This window comes from Rhineura floridana, chromosome 3 (assembly GCF_030035675.1).
Source record: "Rhineura floridana isolate rRhiFlo1 chromosome 3, rRhiFlo1.hap2, whole genome shotgun sequence".
Classification (NCBI taxonomy): domain Eukaryota; kingdom Metazoa; phylum Chordata; class Lepidosauria; order Squamata; family Rhineuridae; genus Rhineura; species Rhineura floridana.
This window is the reverse complement of record NC_084482.1, coordinates 217,941,806-217,958,404: the sequence shown is the minus strand read 5'-3', so window position 1 is coordinate 217,958,404 and position 16,599 is coordinate 217,941,806. Positions and strand designations below refer to the sequence as shown.

Genomic DNA, 16,599 nt, shown 5'->3' with positions numbered 1-16,599 from the left:
ACACCGGTTGGGTGGCCATCATTGATGCAAATTTCATAGTGGTTGCATTGGACTGCAAAGGGACGTTGAGGTACTTAAATGCATTAGAAGGTTTCTCCACAATATTGGCTATTTAATAAGCATTCACTTTGATTTGTTTGTGGGGAGGTTAGATGACATTACATCAAAGCAATTGTTGTCCCACGCTTTGAAGTGCATTTTCCTATCACTCCTTTTTATGAAAAGGGCAATATTTTGGGGAAGCAGGTTTGTTGTGCAAGACCACCCAATCAACTATAATAGAACAACCTGAATTTGACAGTATGTGATTGACACCCACCCCAACACAGCAACAGTCTGGAAGGATCCTTTGTTAGATATTAATCATTTCATGTGAATAAATACCTCGTATTTCTTCCTGAAAGCAAAACAAAACACTAGTCTCTTCCTTTCCTCACTAGATCAGTTATGGCTTAAACGCTCTGGCTCTTAATGATAAAACCAAGTTCCCTTTTGTCTACCGCATGGTCCCAAAGGATGAAACTCAGCCCGTGGGGATTGTCAAGTTGCTCCTGCATTTTGGCTGGACGTGGATCGGTCTCATTGCTCCAGACAGTGACACAGGAGAAAGGTTCTTGAGTGTCTTGACACCTTTGATGATCGACAGTGGGATTTGTGTTGCCTTCTCAGAAAGAATACCAGAAAAGAACCTGTACCAAGCGCCCATCCCGAGTAAACCGTTTCTCATGTGTAAAGAAGTCAACGTAATTGTTTACTATGAGAATGCTCAAAAGGGATGGGATCCAATCATGACACTACAAGCATTTGATAAACGAATTGGGGCAAAAGTCTGGATCACAACCGCTTTTCAGGAGATGGACTTTAACTTGTCTTTTGATCCTTATCTCTTCCAGTTCATCCATGGTTCTCTCTCCTTTGTAATGAAGCCCCAAATAAGAACAAAACATGACTACTATTATGTATTCTCAGATGCTCAGGACCAATTTTGGGAGAAAGCATTTCATTGTTTATATTCCAAGCATGGGCTGTCCTTGAGAAGTTGGACAAGATGCAGAGAGAAGGAAAACCTGGAGGCATTGCCCGAAGAGGAGCTGGAGAGAGCTCTGTCTCAAGACAGCTACAGCACTTACTTCAGCATCCATGTCGTGGCTCAGGCCTTAAGTGCTGCATATTCATCCAGATCTAAGCAAACATTGATGGTGAGAGGAAAACATGGGTTTGAACATCACAGGCTACAGCCATGGCAGGTATTTCCTTACCATTTTTGCAAACTGCAGTCCATTGTCCCAATTGTAAAACCATCATTTTCCTGGATCCAGACTCAAATATTGTATAAAGGCAAAAACATTTGCTTATTTCTGAGGGAAATCCATTTTGCAAGGCTCCTGGTAGAGGTCAACACCTCCCCCCCGACACACACTATGTTTATGTCTGAAGAGTCTTTGCAGTGGCTCATCCCTGCTTCCCTGAGTGAGATCCTGCCTTCACAGCTGAAGTTGGATTCTTCTCACCTCCCCCTCTGTCTCTGGTGGGTTTAAAGTTGCCCATTAAAAATTAGCAACTGGTTTACAGAGTGAGCAGGCTCATAGGTCTCATCACAATCTTCCCCATGATGGGATGTACTGTATTTTTTAAATTAAAATCGTATTTCCTGTTTCTATATTTGCATTTAAACCCAGAAATTAGCAAGAGTAAATATTTTGTCCCCTTTTGAACTGTAAGTGGCCACCCCAGTCTGAAGAAAGAACTGTCACTAGAAGCTAAAATGATCAAACTGAGGTTATCATACTTTAGTTACATAATGAGAAGACCTGATTCACTAGAAAAGACAATAATGCTGGGGAAAACAGAAGGGAGTAGAAAAAGAGGAAGGCTAAACAAGAGATGGACTGATTCCGTAAAGGAAGCCACAGACCTGAACTTACAAGATCTGAACAGGGTGGTTTATAACAGATGCTATTGGAGGTCGCTGATTCATAGGGTCACCATAAGTCGTAATCGACTTGAAGGCATATAACAACAAAAATTTTATACAAAATGTTGTCCCCTTTTTGGCGTGAAGTCTAAGTGGCCACCCCAGTCTGAAGGAAGAGGGAGCCTTACTACATGCAGGTTTCCACATGATCTGCAACCCCGAGCAATCAGGGTTCTGGATCACATGGAAGCTTTTCTGTGAGAAAGCTCTCTGTCCTTTCAGATGTTTGAACCAGGCAGTGGGGCTACTCAGGATAACCCCAAATCCTGCTCCTCTACTGATGTTAAGTGTGATAGAACTGTGAGGACCTTCTCTGATGGCGTTCCAAGACTATGGAGTAGCAGTCCACTAGACATACATTACTCACCTATTTTTGCTGGCTGTTTGTAGTATACCTATTCACAAGGGCATCCCCAAGCACAGATTTTTAGTACTGGTTCCATTAAACATTTCCTGTGGCACTTGTGTGAGCATGTTTCTGAGTCTAGATGAGATGTGCGCTGGTCCCAGTTCAAAGAAATTAGAGCTTACTGTGAACATGGCTGAGAAACAAGCCTGGTTTGATGTTCTCTAATTACTGGTGGTGCTTTCCCCCCTGTCAATCTAGCTTCACCGTTTCTTAAGAGAAATCCAGTCTTTGAACACTTCCATGGGTGATCTGCATTTTGATGAGAATGGGGAGCTGCCAGGCAACTTTGATCTTGAGAACTGGGTGATGTTTCCCAATGAATCCCGTGTTAGAGTGAAAATTGGGGCTATAGAGAGAGATACATCCACTGACATAAAGTTAACCATTAACACAAAAGCAATTGTGTGGCCCAAAAGGTTTAACCAGGTAGAGGACATTTTGTTTCATGTGACATCCTGTTAAACTCCAACCATTTGTGGACTTAATTCATACGGGGCTTTGACGACAATCTTTTGCACACCTACCAGGGAGTAAGTCCTATTGAACATAGTGCAGAGCTGGGAACTGGCAGCCCATGGAAGCCTTACCCTCTACACATCTCACGCAGCAACTGTGTGAAGAGGGGAGTTTCATATATCTGTTGGAATTTAGAACTCTGGAAAATCAGGGTTTACAGCAGGCACCAGTGGGCCCCTCACCAGCTCAAACCAGCCCTGTTGCCTTTCCCACCCTCCATATTGGGCCCCCAGACTGCTGCTTTAGTGTTGGTTGTGTGCTGCTGCTGCTGTTTGCTTGGTTCGTGAGCAGAGGAAGCACTCCTGTGCAATGCTGTTTTGCGAAACAGAGTACACACACCTGGAGGAATGCTGCGTCCGTTCATCAGGCAGGAAGAAGAGCCAAGGCTTCCTCTTCTTCCTGCCCAATGACCTGCTCCCTGACTGCCCCTGGTCACTCTGGGACATAGAATCCAATGCATAGTGATCCACGGCTGTAAAAATCTGACTTGGCCAAGGCCAAAAATGTCTGAATGGGCCCAATTTGCCTCGGCTGATTCCAGTGCACAGCCTTACCTTATGTACCACATCTCCATCTCTCTTGGATTTTATTCTCAGCTTGAAATAATGTATGCTGCATACTGCACTAGGCATCTTAGCATCTGATCGCAAAAGTAATTAATCACTCATCCAATGCCAAAACATTTCCCATGTACCCTCACTCATCTTAGTAAGCTTTTCTTTTCCTGCCTATAGCTTCAGGCTTCCAGTCCTTCCTGTTCTCCCAGCCCTCATGTTGACAACCCTTTGATGCATCCCGGTGAGGTTTCCCTGCCATGCCATTCTGCAGCAAAAAGACTCCATTGGGCCTGGGGGGCACTTGGAGTTCTGCTGGGGCCTTGGCAGACTCTGTGTGACATTTCTATAGACACAAACATTCCTGAAATATTCCTTTTGATGCACCTTCTCTTTATGGCTAGACCGTGCCTCGCTCCAGGTGTAGTGAAAGCTGTCGCCCTGGATACAAGAAGGTGGTTCAAGAAGGAGAGCCGGTTTGCTGCTATCCTTGCGCTCCATGTGCAGAAGGGACTATCTCCACTCAGGAAGGTGGGTGACTCCAAGTGAGGGGGCATTCCTTGGGAGAATATAATTAAGGCTCAGATTCACTCAGAGACATTTTCACTGAAGATTCTAAAGACAAATTTTCAATGTGTATCCTTTTTTGGCTACTGTATTTTTAAACTCCAAATTAATTGCATAAAGTCCAATGAATGAATGAATGAATGAAAATGAATGATAATGTGGATCCATTCTTGGCTTGTGTTTTGTACCTTGTGATGTTCCTATATTAATGTATATATGGTAAGTGTTGTTGTTTTAGAAGATACATGGTAAGTGGAGTGAAAGAGGAGGGGGAGTGAATGGGCAGTAGAATGCGAGATGATTGGCTGTGTGTTTAAAATGGCTGAATGTATAAAAGGAAGAGTGAGAGTGGAATCTGGGGGGAGAAGAGAACTGAGTGGGTTGGTTGGTGGGGTTTAGAGAGTTGTTTGCCAGGAGGGAGGTGGAGTTCGGATTAGTATTGAGTAAAACCATATGCTTATGTGCCATAAGAAGAAATCTTGTTAATCTTGTTAGCTTTGTTATCTGTAATAAATACTTAATTTGGTTTACCAAAGGCCTGATCCTTGGCTGGGGTTTCACAGACCAGAAGGGAGGGTAAGGTAATGACCAAGGCTGAAGGGGAACTGTAACAAATGGTGGCAGTGGTGAAGAGAATAACAATACCAGTATTCAGAATCTCTGGGAATACTAGTATTAGGACGTTACTGGTGGTTGCCTAGCAGGGGGATCTGTTGAGATCTGTGCTAGAGCGGGGAGAGAAATCATAAGAGAGAGCGGTCCGGACTGGTGGAGTCCCTGGTGGTGCCTAGAGACAGGCAGTAACCACGAGCAGGTAGGAACCTGACAGGGAGAGCCAGGGAAGGACGCATCACACACCTCCATAATTAATTGCATACAGTCAGTTGTCAGACATAAATCTGAGACAAACTGCCCGATGAAAATCAGGGAGAGGGTTTGATGGATACCACCCATACTGCACAACCCTTTTGTGGTTTTAATCACAGCCTTCATACTCAGTGATTGTGACAGATTAAGATGTAGATGTTTGTGACAGATTAAGATGTTTCCACTCTGGTTGTTCTGGACTATAAACTTTAGCTCCCACACATCTCTTTTATGGAATGGAATAGTACGTGGCATAGTATTCATATAAGTTTGATGTCTGGACTGATAAACTCTCTCCTCTTCCCAGATGAAGAACATTGCACCAAATGTCCAAAGGATCAGCATCCAAACAAACCCCAAGATCAATGTGTCCCCAAGATTATCACCTTCCTGGCTTATGAAGAACATCTGGGGCTCCTCTTGACTTCCTTTGCTCTATTTTTGTCTTTAGCCACAGGCTTCATTTTAGGAATCTGCATTAAATACAAAGAAACTCCAATAGTTAAAGCCAACAACCGTCATCTCTCCTTCATCCTCCTCGTCTCCCTCCTGCTTTCCTTTCTGACTTCCTTCCTGTTCATTGGCCGGCCAAGGAAAATAACCTGCCTTCTCCAACAGATGGCCTTCAGCATCATCTTCTCAGTTGCTGTCTCTTCTATCTTGGCAAAAACCATCACTGTGGTGCTGGCCTTCCTGGCCACAAAGCCAGGGAACAGGGTGAGGAGATGCCTGGGAAAGAGTCTGGCCAACTCCATTGTCATTTCCTGTTCCAGTGTCCAAGTTGTCATCAGCATTCTCTGGCTGGGAATCTTTCCCCCATTCCCTGACTCTGACATGCACTCCCAGCCTGGAGAGATCATCCTACGATGCAATGAAGGGTCTGTTGCCATGTTTTATGGTGCTCTTGGCTATGTGGGCTTCCTGGCTGCCATCTGCTTCACAGTGGCCTTCCTAGCCAGGAAGCTGCCTGGGGCCTTCAATGAAGCCAAACTGATCACCTTCAGCATGCTGGTCTTCTGCAGTGTTTGGATTTCCTTTGTGCCAACTTACCTGAGCACGAAGGGGAAATACATGGTAGCCGTGCAGGTCTTCTCTATCTTAGCCTCCAGTGCTGGGCTCCTGAGCTGCATCTTCATTCCCAAATGCTACATTATTGTCCTGAGGCCTGATCTGAATACAAAGGAGCACCTAATGACAAAAACTACAGATGGCATCTGATTCTTAAAATATTCAATTCTGGCAGTAGATGTCTATTACAGGAGTAATGGAACCCATATATTTGTCATGGCAATTTAGCACTTTGAGATAAATATCTGAGGTAGTAACAATGGTGCTGAGGTAGGCAACCTCGTTCTTAAACGTCTCCCCATTAAAAGTTGTGCAGGTGAGGCTGTATCTACTGTAGGCATATTTCTGTAATCCAATAAACTAAGATAAGGATCTGTGTTATTCAGACTAGATTTCTTAAGAATCCTCTTTACTGTTTGGATCGCTTTTTCTGCCATTCCATTTGATTGAGGAAATAGTGGACTGGATGTTGTGTGAACAAAATCCCAATCTTTGGCAAACATTTTAAAGTCTCTAGAGCAAAACTGAGGGCCATTATCACTGACAACTTCTTCAGGTATACCATGTCTTACAAATATAGATTTGCAGTGTAAAATTACTGATCTACTTGTAGTGTCCTCAAGAAAACATATTTCCACATATTTTGAATAATAATCAACCAAAAGTAGATAGTCCTTTCCTTGAAATTCAAACACGTCCATTCCTAGCTTCTGCCAAGTTCTTCTTGGAATTTCATGAGGTAACATTGTGTCAGGATGCAGGATTGGGGCCCTGGCACTTCAGAGGATGAGGAGGAGATCACTTTCCCAGAGTTGTGTGAAGAGGGGGAGGGAGAACTCTCAGAGATAGTGTTGCCCAGCAGCCGTGGCCTTGGAGCTCCATCAGACATAGCTACAGACTCCTCTCAGGAATTTCTCACGCCAGACCCCCTTCTCGAGTCAGAGCAGTTAGAACAAGAAGGAGGGGGGCTTCAACTCCCTCAACAGTCAGAGAAAAGCCCGCCCGATGGGCATGACGTTCACCTCCCTCTGTCTCCAATCCCAGAGGTAACATCATCAGAAGGGGAGGGGGCAGAGCCTCCACCTTCACCAAGAACCCGGAGAAAACAAAAACGAGCAAAGAGGAGGGGTGGGGAAGAGAGAACTCTAAGGCGGAGTGAGAGAATTCGCGCCAGAAAGCCCCCTTTATAAGGATGAGGGGGGCAGGAATTCTTTGTTCTGTCAACTCTCTTGCATGTCGCTGGACATGTGTACTGTGTTCCTTCATGAGAAGGTGCAGCCTCTGTTTGGATATTACTCTAATAAAAACTGAACTGCTTTCACAACCCGGTCTGGTTACTGAGTCCAGTCCTGGACACGACACATTGGTTCTTTTTGGTTTTTATTTCTGAAGGTGTGACATGTGGTACACGACAGCACCAATTCTTCAATTTGGGCACACATGACTGGCCAATATACAGCTTCTTGTGCCTGCTTTTTTACATAATTCAACACCCAGATGACTCTCATGTATAATATTCAATATCTCTTTCCTCAAATCTCATGGTACTACGATTCTATCACTTTTAAAAATGAGTCCATCATGAACACTTAATTCCACTCTGTAATTCCAATAAACACGTATACACTCTGGAACTTCTACTCTTCTATCTGGCCGCCCCTGCAAAATGGCATTTTTCAGGATTTGCAAAATGCTATCATTTTCAGTAGCCACCTGAAATTCTTTCAGTTTTGATTCAGAGATTGGTAAATAAGAGAACATGAGGTTAACAGCAACCTCAGCTTCTTCAGAACTTATTCCTTCACTCTGTTGAAGATATGCCTTGGACAGGGTATCAGCAACGATTAATTCTTTGCCTGGTCTATAGTCCACTTGTAATTGATATTTCTGCAGTGTTAACTGCCATCTTTGAATTCTTGGAGGTGCAGTATGCAAAGGTTTTCTGAAAATTGCCTCCAATGGTTTGTGGTCTGTTTCCACAGTCACTTTTTTGCCATAGAGAAATTGACAGAATCTTGTGTATCCAAACACTATTGCCAACATTTCCTTTTCTATTTGAGCATAATTCTGTTGGGCTGCAGTCATTGCTTTAGAAGCATAGGCAACAGGTGCACCTCTTTGCACCAGTACAGCACCTAAGCCTGTAGAACTAGCATCCACTGACAGAGTTACAGGTTCTTTCACATTATAATATTTCAAAACAGGAGTTTTTGTTAATAGTTCTTTCAACTGTGTGAATGCTGTTTCATGAAGTGACATCCAGCAAAATCCAAAATCTTGGGCCAACAGCTGTCTTAAAGGGGTTGTTACTGTTGCCAAATTTTGGATAAACTTTGCTAGGTAAGTCACCATTCCTAGAAATCTTTGAAGATCAGCTTTGTTACTTGGGATGGGCATTTCAGTGATGGCCTCTATTTTAGATGAATCAGGTTTTAGTCCTTCTTTGGTTAAGATGTGTCCTAGATATTTTATTGCAGTGATGGCAAATTTGCATTTCACTTTGTTCAGTTTCAGATTCCTCTCTCGGCACCTGTCCAGAACTCTCTTCAGTCTCTCATCATGTTCCTGTTTGGTCTTCCCCCACACCAGGATATCATCTATGTAGCATGTGACCCCATCAATACCCTCAAATGTCTTTTGGATCATCCTCTGATAGATCTCAGGAGCTGAAGAGATACCAAATGGCATTCTTGTAAATTGGTACCTGCCAAAAGGTGTATTAAATGTACATAGCCTGGAACTGTTGTCATCTAGCTGAATTTGCCAGAATCCACTACTGGCATCAAGTACAGTAACCAATTCTGCTTCTGCTGGCTTACTGGTAATTTCTTCTACAGTAGGCAATTGAAAATGTTCTCTTAAAATTGCTCTGTTCATATCTCTTGGATCTAAACATATTTTTATCTGGTCCCAGCCAGGCTTGTCTACAACCACAATGGAATCCACCCACTCTGTAGGTTCTTCTACCTTAACTATGACTTTTAATTGCTCCATATGAGTCAGTTCCTTTTGGACTTTATCCCTTAGTGCCACTGGAACCTTCCGAGGTGCATTAATTACAGGTGGAACCTGTGGGTTGATTTTGATGGCATATTTCTCTGGTAAGCAACCTAAGCCTTCAAATACTTCTTTGTATTCAACTGCAATGTCCCATTGATCTACTGGAGCTCTTTTCATTAAATTAACTCTTTGCACCAAATTTAAATTAGTCACAGCCCGGAGACTGAGTACAGCTCATGCATCAAAGTCTACTATGTGAAATTCCAACTCAACTCTTTGATCTTTATATTTGCAATCCAGGTTACATTTACCAGACACATGTAGTCTTTCTCCAGAGTAGGTTATTAATCTGGCATTTGAATGCTGAAGTGGTTCAGCTTGCAAGGCTTTGTATGTTTCTAAAGACATTGCATTAGCCTGTGCTCCTGTGTCAATCTTAAAGGTCACATATTTGTGATCATTTATGAGAAGATCCACACACCATTCATCTTCCAGAGCTGTAGAATTCAATGTGCCAGTGAAGAAATCATGAGCATTTTTAGTTGTATCTGCTACTGAGAACATTTGTCTGCGTTGAAGTTTTCTATCTCTACTTTTACACATTTTAGCAAAATGATTAAGTTTGCCACATCTTCTGCATTCCTTCCCATATGCAGGACAAACATTTATGTCATGATGACTGATACCACACTTGCAGCATGCCTTTGCTGCTTCTACAGGCCTCTGTGGCAGTTCCTTTTCTTGGGGGCTGGTAGTAGAATGATCAAGGGGATGGAGCGACTCCCTTACGAAGAAAGGTTGCAGCATTTGGGGCTTTTTAGTTTAGAGAAAAGGCGGGTCAGAGGAGACATGATAGAAGTGTATAAAATTATGCATGGCATTGAGAAAGTGGATAGAGAAAAGTTCTTCTCCCTCTCTCATAATACTAGAACTCGTGGACATTCAAAGAAGCTGAATGTTGGAAGATTCAGGACAGACAAAAGGAAGTACTTCTTTACTCAGCGCATAGTTAGACTATGGAATTTGCTCCCACAAGATGCAGTAATGGCCACCAGCTTGGATGGCTTTAAAAGAAGATTAGACAAATTCATGGAGGACAGGGCTATCAATGGCTACTAGCCATGATGGCTGTGCTCTGCCACCCTAGTCAGAGGCAGCATGCTTCTGAAAACCAGTTGCCGGAAGCCTCAGGAGGGAAGAGTGTTCTTGCACTCGGGTCCTGCTTGCGGGCTTCCCCCAGGCACCTGGTTGGCCACTGTGAGAACAGGATGCTGGACTAGATGGGCCACTGGCCTGATCCAGCAGGCTCTTCTTATGTTCTTATGTAGTAGTGCCAAAGCTCCATTTCATCTGAGACTGGCTTACTTTTGGCTTTTCAAAGGTACTTTTGCCCTGTAAGGCATCCATTTGTTTTTCTGCTGCCCCAAAATCTTTCTTCTGTTTTGCAGCCACTTCTTCTGCCCTGCATATATTCACTGCACACTCAAGGGTTAAATCACTCTCTCTCAGTAACTTGGCTCTCAATCTGTCTGTCTGAATGCCACACACTATGCGATCCTTAATAAGAGAATCACACAGCTCCCCAAATTCACAGGTCTGAGCCAAAAGCTTCAACTCAGTCACATATTGGTCTATCTTTTCTCCTTCACTCTGTATTCTAGTGAAGAACCTGTGCCTTTCATAAGTAACATTTCTTCTGGGCACACAATATGCTTCAAATTTATTCATCAAAACTTGAATTTTATATTTATCTGCATCATCCTCAAACTGGAAAGTATTAAATACCTCTCTTGCTTCTTCACCTGCCACATGCAGAAATAATGCTGACTGGAGTCTCTCATCTTTCTTATCTGCTCCACCTGCAATGCAGTACAATTCAAACCCTTGCTTCCATCTTCTCCAGTTCTCTGCTGCATTTCCTTCAAACACCAACTTTCCTGGAGGCTTCAGCTTGTCCATTTTTTCACTGCCTTATGTTTTTAGGTAGTCTTCTGACACCATGTAATATTTACAAGATTTGAAATGAACTACAAATACTGGTTAGAAGGAACAAACTTTACTTAACAGTGTGTTGCTGCAGAATCAAGAGCTGTAATGCTCCAACCCAGACAGAGAGCTCTTCTTTCATTTTCCTGCTGGTCCCTACCCCAACTGATTCCCCCATACAACTATTTCTAATTCACTTGAGTTCCTACTCACATTACAGAAATGGCATGTAGAATAGGTTGCCCAAGTCCATAGTTTGTCCAAAACCGAATGAACCTCAAGATATATTAATCAGATTCATCATCCTGAGAGTCAAACAAGCAAGATTACAAAATTTATGGGTAAAAAGTAACAAATTGTTGAAGGTACAGAAATTCAAGTGTTGGTTTACCCCGAGATCCTGGGCAAAGTACAAGAGATATTTCTGGAGTTTGACTTTTCACCTAAACATCAAAATCAAGAGCATACAAAGAGAGAATGTATTGCCCACTGTGCCTGAAAAAGTTGGTGCCCAGAATAATAAATAAATAATAAATTTTAATAAATAACTAGGATTCCTGCATTGAGCAGAGGGTTGGACTTGATGGCCTTATAGGCCCCATCTAACTGCTATTCTAAGATTCTATGGATCCAGAGACTCGTTCTCTGACCCCCAGCACAAGCCTAAGAGTAAACATCAATCTTGCAACCCTTTCCCAAATGATTTCACTCGCAGAAAGGGCACAACAAAAAGTTCCTGTGGCCTCCTGATGCTTTGGCTCGCTCCAGAGCTGGACAGTCCATAACTAGCTGGGCTGAAAGTGCCATTTACTGATTTACAGCTCAATCCTAACCATGTCTTCTGAAAAGTAAGTCCTATTGAATTAAGTGGGGCTTTTTGCCAGGTAAGTGGGGGATAGGATTGCAGCCCTTTTCTCTCTCTTTACAATATAAAGGGCTGATTTTCAGCACAGGGATATTTTTAAGTATTCATAAGCAGCAACGACCACTGAAGCAGCTGCATCCTTTGCAGGAATTTCCCAGAATTCCACAAGCCTCTGAAAAGAAAGATTTTTATTTGTTTATTTTATATGTTCTTTGAAGGATTTGTGCTTCTCCAGCAATGGAGCTTACATCTCCCCAGTTTTGTTCTTAACAAAAAATCTTTTGTTCATTTTGGGGAACAAAATCGATTACATCTAGAGTTCTATTCCCCCTGCCACAGCCTCAGTAATGAAACCAGAAATGGCCATTGAACTCTCAGGGCCTTGGGATAGTTTCCAGCTTCCTTCCTCTGAGGAAATCACCAGGGCCCTATCCTCACTTAAACCAACTTCTTGTATACTTGATCCTTGCCCAGTGTGGCTTTTTATGAGCTGTAAAGACAAACTTGGCAAGTGGATTAAGGCAATGGTGAATGTGTCTCTTGATGAAGGCCATCTGCCTTTAAAGAGGCAGTAATAACCCCAATTTTGAAAAAGGATTTAAACAACTTCCACCCAGTTTCAAATCTGCCATTCCTGGGTAAATTGGTCGAATGGGTGGTGGCGATCCAATTACAGGCGTACTTAGATGAAGTGAACTACCTTGACCCATTTCAATCAGGATTCCGACCCAGACATGGGACAGAAACAGCCCTGGTAGCCCTGGTGGATGACATGCAAAGGGCACTAGATAGAGGGGAGCATACCCTCCTTGTTCTCCTGGACCTTTTCTGGCGGCCTTCAACACTGTTGACCACGATATCTTGTTAGATCGCCTTGAGGCTCTGGGGATTGGAGGCACCATTTTATGGTGGTTCCGCTCCTTCCTCTCTGGGAGAAACTAGAGAGTGGTACTCAGAGAGGAGGTCTCAGAACCTTGGCCTCTTACATGTGGGGTACCACAGGGCTCTATTCTCTCCCCGACATTATTTAATGTCTATGTAAGGCCACTGGGAGATATCATCAGGAGATTTGGACTGCAATTCCATCAATACACAGATGATACCCAGATTTTCCTCTCATTTAAGTCCCCTCCACCGGTGGTGATAGAAAGGCTATCAAATTGTCTGGAGGCTGTGAGGGACCGGATGAGCAGGAGTAAACTTAGACTGAATCCCGATAAAACTGAGGTTCTGTTGGTGGGTGATAAAGAGCAGCTGGGGATTACGGATTTGGTGCTTAATGTGATACAACTGCCCCTAAGAGACCAGGTCTGGAGTTTGGGGGTCATTCTTGACTCCCAGCTATCCATGGAGGCACAGGTAGCAGCTGTTAGTCTGGTGGCACTTTACCAACTTCACCTCGTTCATAGGATGCACCCTTACCTCCTGAGCCACCTGCTCCCGAATGTGGTACATGCTCTGGTTCTGTCCCGGTTGGACTATTGTAATGTGTTATATGTGGGTCTTCCCTGGAGAACGGTCCGTAAGCTGCAGCTAGTGCAGAATGTGGCAGCTCACCTGATTAAGGGCTGCCGCCGCCTTGATCATATTACCCCAGTACTTAAGGAACTGCGCTGGATACCAGTGGTTGCTAGGGCCAAATTTAAGATCCTGGCTTTAACTTTCAAGGTGCTCCACGAGGCTGGCTCTCGTGTCCAGGACTGGACTCAGGAACCAGACCAGTTGGTGAAAGCAATTCAGTCTTTATTAAAGTAATATCCAAACAGAAGCTACGCCTTCTCATGGAGCAACACAATACACGTGTCCTGCGACATGCAAGAGAGTTGACAGAACAAGGAATCCCTGCTCCCCCTGACTCTTATAAAGGGGGCTCTCTGGCGTGAATTCTCTCACTCTGCCTCAAGGTGCTCTCTTCCACACCCCTCCTCTCTCTCCCCCTTGCTCTTTTTTGTTTTCTCCGGGTTCATGGTGAAGGGGGAAGCGCTGCCCCCTCCCCTTCTGAGGATTCTACCTCTGGTATTGGGGAAAGAGGGGGTGGACGCCATGCCCATCAGGCGGGCTTTTCTCTGGCTGAGGAGGGAGTTGAATTCCCCCTCCTTCCGTGTCTAACTGCTCTGACCTGGGAAGGGGGTGAGCGTGGGAAGTTCCTGGGAAGAGTCTGTGTCTGTGTCTGTGTCGGCTAGAGTTTCAAGGTCTTTACTGCTGGGCAACACTAACTCTGGGATTCCTCCCCCCTCCTCTGGTTCTTCTTCACAGAACTCTGGGAAAATGATCTCGTCCCCCTCCTCATCCTCTGAAGTGCCAGGATCCCAATCCTGCATCCTGACACCATCCCCTCTCTCATGCTGTGCCCTCCCCCCACTGGTCGGTGTAGGGCGATGGGGAAACCGTTGATGGAATTCTTTCACTAAATCTGGAGCATGCACATCCCTCTCATTTTCCCATGATCTGTCAGCTGGCCCATAACCCTTCCAGTGAATTAAGTATTGTAATTGATTACGCCTCTTTCTGGAATCAAGAATCTGTTCTACTTCGAATTCTGGTTGTCCATCCACTAGAATGGGTGCCCCCGGAACCTCCACTGGTCGTAAATTGCTGGAAGGGGCTGCTTTCGTTAACAAGGAGCGATGAAACACAGGATGTATTTTGAAAGTAGCTGGCAATTTCAGTCTATAAGCCATGGGATTGATTTGTGCCTCTACTTCAAAGGGCCCCACTCTCTTATCCTGCAGCTTCCTACACTTGCCCGGCATCTGAAGGAAGCGAGTGGACAACCACACCTGGTCTCCTGGTTGGAGGGCCCCCCCTCTCTTTGATGCTGATCAGCAATTCATTTATACTCAATTTTGGCATCATTTAATTGTTGCTTAAGTACCTGCTGCACGGCCTGTAGTTCCTGCAGAAATTCCCCTGCTGCAGGCACAAGCACACTCTCTGTACTACTGGGGAAGGCTTTGGGATGGAATCCATAGTTAGCAAAGAAGGGTGTTTGCCCAGTGCTGGTATGCAAGGAGTTATTATAGGCAAACTCTGCGAAATACAAATAGGAAACCCAGTCAATCTGTTGATAGGACACATAGCGTAAATACCTCTCTAAAACAGCGTTCAGTCTCTCCGTCTGCCCGTCCGTCTGGGGGTGATGAGCCGAAGAAAGTTTTAACTCCATCTGCAACTGTCTCCAAACTGCCCTCCAAAACTTAGCTGTGAATTGAGTTCCCCGATCCGAGACTAAGCTATTTGGCAAACCATGCAGCCGGTAGATTTCCTTTATGAACAGCTTGGCTGTCTCTTTAGCCTCTAAGGCCCCTGGGCAAGGGAGGAAATGTGCCATCTTTGTAAGGGAGTCCACGATGACCAATATGGCCATCATTCCTTGCGACTTCGGTAAATCAGTTATAAAATCCATGGATAGGTCATTCCAGGGTTCGTTTGGAATAGGGAGAGGCTCCAGCAGTCCTCGTGGTCTTCCCATGTCTGTTTTCGCCTGCATACAGACAGAACAGGATTTTACATAATTCTCAATGTCTCTGCGCATTTGGGGCCACCAAAAGTCCTTGACTACATTCTGAATGGTCTTAAAGATGCCAAAGTGCCCAGCTGTGATAGAGTCATGACATTGACACAAGATTCTGAGTCTTAGATCCCCCTTTGGCACATATCTGGTGGCTTTAAACCACAACAGTCCATCTTTCCAATGGAAGTTTACTTCTGGGTCCTGGCTCTGTTCCATCTCCTGAATATACTGTTGCATGCATGGATCCTCCTCTTGAGCCTTTCTGAGCTCTTCTTCCCAAGAAGGCTGACATGATCCCAACATCAGCTTCTCTGGCAGAATAACGTACTGGGGTTGGTTGTCAATTTCACCTCCTTTGCATTGTGGTTGCCTGGATAGAGCATCTGCTCTCTGGTTTTTGGCATGGGCATGGTAAGTAATCTTGAAGTTAAACCTGGTAAAGAACTGCGACCAGCGTATCTGTCTCTGGTTCAGCTTTCGGGCCGTCTGTAGACTCTCCAGGTTCTTGTGGTCTGAATGCACTTCTATCTGATGCTGAGCTCCCTCCAAATACTGTCTCCAATTCTCAAAAGAATCCTTGATGGCTAGTAACTCCTTTTCCCACACTATGTAATTCTTTCAGCATCCTTTAGTTTTCTGGAAAAATACGTGCAGGGGTGTAGCTCCGTTCCTTCCCCATTCAGCTGCAAGAGAACCCCCCCAATGGCAAAATCCGAAGCATCTGCTTCCACAACGAAAGGATGGGTAGGGTCGGCAAAACGCAAACTGGGCTCAGAGGAAAACTTTCCCTTCAGCTCTTCGAAGGCGCTTGCAGCGTCCTCTATCCATTGAAATTTCCTTTTTCCCCTTAAACAGTCAGTGAGAGGGGCTGTTAACTTGGAAAAGCCTGGAATGAACTTTCTGTAGTAGTTGGCAAATCCCAAAAAACGTTGTACATCCTTTTTAGTGGCCGGTTGCCCCCAATCCAATATACAACTCACTTTTTCTGGGTCCATTTCCACTCCTTCTGCTGAGATGCGATATCCAAGAAAGTCCAAAGATGATAGGTCAAACCCACATTTCTCTAACTTAGCATACAAATGGTTCTCTCTCAGTCTTCCCAACACAGTTTTCACATGCTGATCATGGTCTTCTTGGTTCTTTGAAAACACCAGAATATCATCTAAATAACAAATTACATACTTGTCCAGGAGGTCTCTAAACACTTCGTTCATGAAATTTTGAAACACGCCAGGACTTCCACAAAGTCCGAATGGCATTACCAAATATTCAAATTGA

At 44.3% G+C, this 16,599-nt stretch overlaps 1 protein-coding gene across 1 annotated transcript in view; it reads left to right on the top strand.

The window, feature by feature from the left end:
• Positions 1–503: 503 nt before the first annotated feature.
• Positions 504–16,599, top strand: part of LOC133378976 (vomeronasal type-2 receptor 26-like) — a 36,162-nt gene continuing 20,066 nt past the window's right edge. The window contains exon 1 of the mRNA XM_061613590.1: positions 504–743. Within this exon, the coding sequence (XP_061469574.1) occupies positions 504–743 (240 nt within the window). The remainder of the gene's footprint in view (positions 744–16,599) is intronic.